General features: G+C 31.9%; 1 protein-coding gene across 1 annotated transcript in view; it reads right to left on the bottom strand.

The window, feature by feature from the left end:
• Positions 1–9: 9 nt before the first annotated feature.
• Positions 10–2,886, bottom strand: part of LOC105459757 (tyrosine-protein phosphatase non-receptor type 11-like) — a gene marked incomplete at both ends in the record, with an annotated part of 21,706 nt that continues 18,829 nt past the window's right edge. The window contains 3 exons of the mRNA XM_011705999.1: positions 10–226; positions 448–624; positions 695–874. Coding sequence (XP_011704301.1) covers positions 10–226; positions 448–624; positions 695–874 — 574 coding nt within the window. The remainder of the gene's footprint in view (positions 227–447; positions 625–694; positions 875–2,886) is intronic.

The following is a 2,886-nucleotide window of genomic DNA, read 5'->3' as shown; positions in this document are numbered from 1 at the left end:
CATACTTACCATGACGTTTAATTTGATCTAAAATCATGTCGATAACGATAAATGTACCAGTTCTACCAATTCCAGCACTACAGTGGACGAGAATTGGTCCTATGCACGGTTCATCCTGATCCTTTGGAGCCAAAGATGCCGCAATCAATTCTTGCCTGGCATTTACATCGTGTAAAAAGTTCAGCACGCAACCAGGATCTGATGGAACACCGTGATCAGGCCATGCCTATAAATTAAATACAGAAATTTAATTCTGCTCTTATTCTATATAACTCTTTTAAATAGGACAAGTGTTTATTATATTTAACAAATATTCAATAAAATATATTTCATAAAATTCCTCTTAAAAATATGTAATTAAATAAAAAATCAAATGTTACTTGTAAATTAATAACTTATAAATTTATTCAGTGTTTTAAGAGTATGCATATGTATTAGATACATTACTTGAAAGTGGTAATGATAAATTCTTCTGGACTCGGAAAACTCCGGTTTGGTTCCTTGTAAAAGAAATTCGCGCAGTGTATAATCAGCGGTTGAAGTTCGAGATACAGCACGTACTTTCCATTCGTTACCATATTCGGAAGTTTCTCCTTCTTCCGGCCAATACCGCGCACATTTATTCTAAAAAAAAAGAATGTGCCAAAAATTAACATTCTATCTATAAGCTTTTAAAATTTTAGAATTCACATACCTTTCCTCTTTCTATTTCCTTGGTAGTCATAACAATCACACGAGTATTCTCCTGGTACACCATGTGCCAAAAATCTTGTATAGTATTTGGAAGGCAACCTTGCGTAGCTATGTAACATTTGCCAAATGATGGATCGTCACCATTGTCAACGGTAGTGTTTGTTTCATCACCTTCTTTGTTCTGCAAAATAATTTTATCACATAATTAATACATGTAAATTTATATTAAGTATATGCAAATGTTTTAGTCTTCTTGCGCGTTTTTGCTTTAAATCCGTATTGTATACAATATGTTATTAAAATATTTGTCCTTGCTTTCTGTGATTTTTTGTCATTTCTCAAGTAAATATCGGATTCCTTTATGAAAAAAATATTTTTGTATCTTAATTACATCTCGAAAATGCTTCTCACAATCAGATAAAAAATGTTGCATCGACCAAAATAAGTGATAATTCGAAGGCACCAAGTATGGTAAATACACTGTTTGAAGAAAACTCTCCAATCCAAATTAAAAATAGTTTAGTGAATATGAAGAGCAACACGCAATCTAACGTTGTCATGTATGACCTTCCGGTTTAATTGTCCAGTAAATAATCTTCTGTTTTTTTAATTTTTCAAAAACGCAAAAAAAACAATTTAATTATACCAAAAATACTATATAAATAATATCAGAGCGTTAAAAGAAAGATTAAAACTTTTACATACACCTAATAGTATACTATACAAGATATCTTAAAATCCTGAACTAAATATTCTTTCAGATTTCTTGGTCAACTTATCGATTTTTTAATAAAAATAACAAAATAATTATAATTTTCTTAATATACATTCCCTCCCAAAAAGAAGCGGCACACTAAAAATTTAGATAAAATTTATCAAACTTGAAAGAATCATAACTTGATAAATAATCAAAATGTGAATAAAATTGCAAAATAAAGCTTGAAATATCCACTTTAAGAATATTTAAACGATAATTACAAACAATCGTTTTTTTCAAAGTGGCGGATTACAAAATAAGATACAAAATTGATAACACTGTGTTACAGCAAAATTCTCTCTGAACTGCGACCATACGTTTTCCGAAGTGTTTTTCGCACTGAACACGATGCCGTTTGAAGAATTCGCCTAGCACGTCAGGATTTTGAGTAAATTGGAATGAAAATGGTCAAAGAACTTCGGCTTTACTTCTTGAATGATTACTTTCAGAGTTCATTTAAAAACCATTGAGTTCATTTAAAAACCAGTTTCCGTTTTGCCGCAAGAAAATGTTAAAAATTGCCAAAAATACCATTTTTGACAACTCTCATTCTAATTTACTCAAAATCCTAACGTGCTAGGCGAATTCTTCAAACGGCATCGTGTTTAGCGCGAAAAAATCTTCGAGAAACGTATGGTCGCACTTCGAGAATTTTGCAGTAACACTGTTCAATCATCAATTTTGCATCGTCTCATTTTGCCCTCCATTTTGAAAAAATGACCGTTTGTAATTATCGTTTAAATATTCTTAAAGTAGATATTTCAAGCTTTATTTTGCAATTTTATTCATCAGGAAACACGGTTGTTTGGTGACTTGGTGTCAAGTGTTTAAAAAACTATAAATATAAATAAAATATAATATAAAATATATATGTATATAAAAATGATATGTCATATATGTCAAGCCATGCCGGGTCTCTTAACCGTCGCGTTGCGAGCATCCGAAATTTTGAGATCTCAATAACGGTCAAATCGATTAAGTTCTAACTAGGCTTAATCGATAGCTTGGGTTCGATTTATATAATAAAAGTCTTTATTTTTTCTCTACGTGCCCTACGAGCGGAAATTTTGCAATCCAAAGTCCGAAATGTGAGAATTAAGATTTAAGAAACGTCCTCATCATTATTATCAATATTATCATCGTCGTTGTCGTCGTCGTCGCCCAGTTGCGGAATGGGGGAAGTGTACTTTTACAATTTCTGACGCAAGAGACGCTAGAGCGCTAGGATTTGCAGCCTCACGACACATGCTCCGATCGATGTGTATATCGATCGATTGATGTGATGATATAACAGATAAAACAGATCAGTGTGTGTTTAATGATATTTTTATTACGATTGGTTTCTGCATTTAAATCCGGAAAATCTAAATATAAAAGCAAGAATCAATCATACTAATTAAAGATTTACTGAGCACTCACTAATCTGTTCTCTCTGC

The sequence above is a fragment of the Wasmannia auropunctata genome, unplaced genomic scaffold, assembly GCF_000956235.1.
Source record: "Wasmannia auropunctata unplaced genomic scaffold, wasmannia.A_1.0 LD333978.1, whole genome shotgun sequence".
NCBI classification, from domain to species: domain Eukaryota; kingdom Metazoa; phylum Arthropoda; class Insecta; order Hymenoptera; family Formicidae; genus Wasmannia; species Wasmannia auropunctata.
The sequence above is the reverse complement of the archived record's forward strand: the minus strand, read 5'-3'. Positions and strand labels throughout refer to the sequence as shown.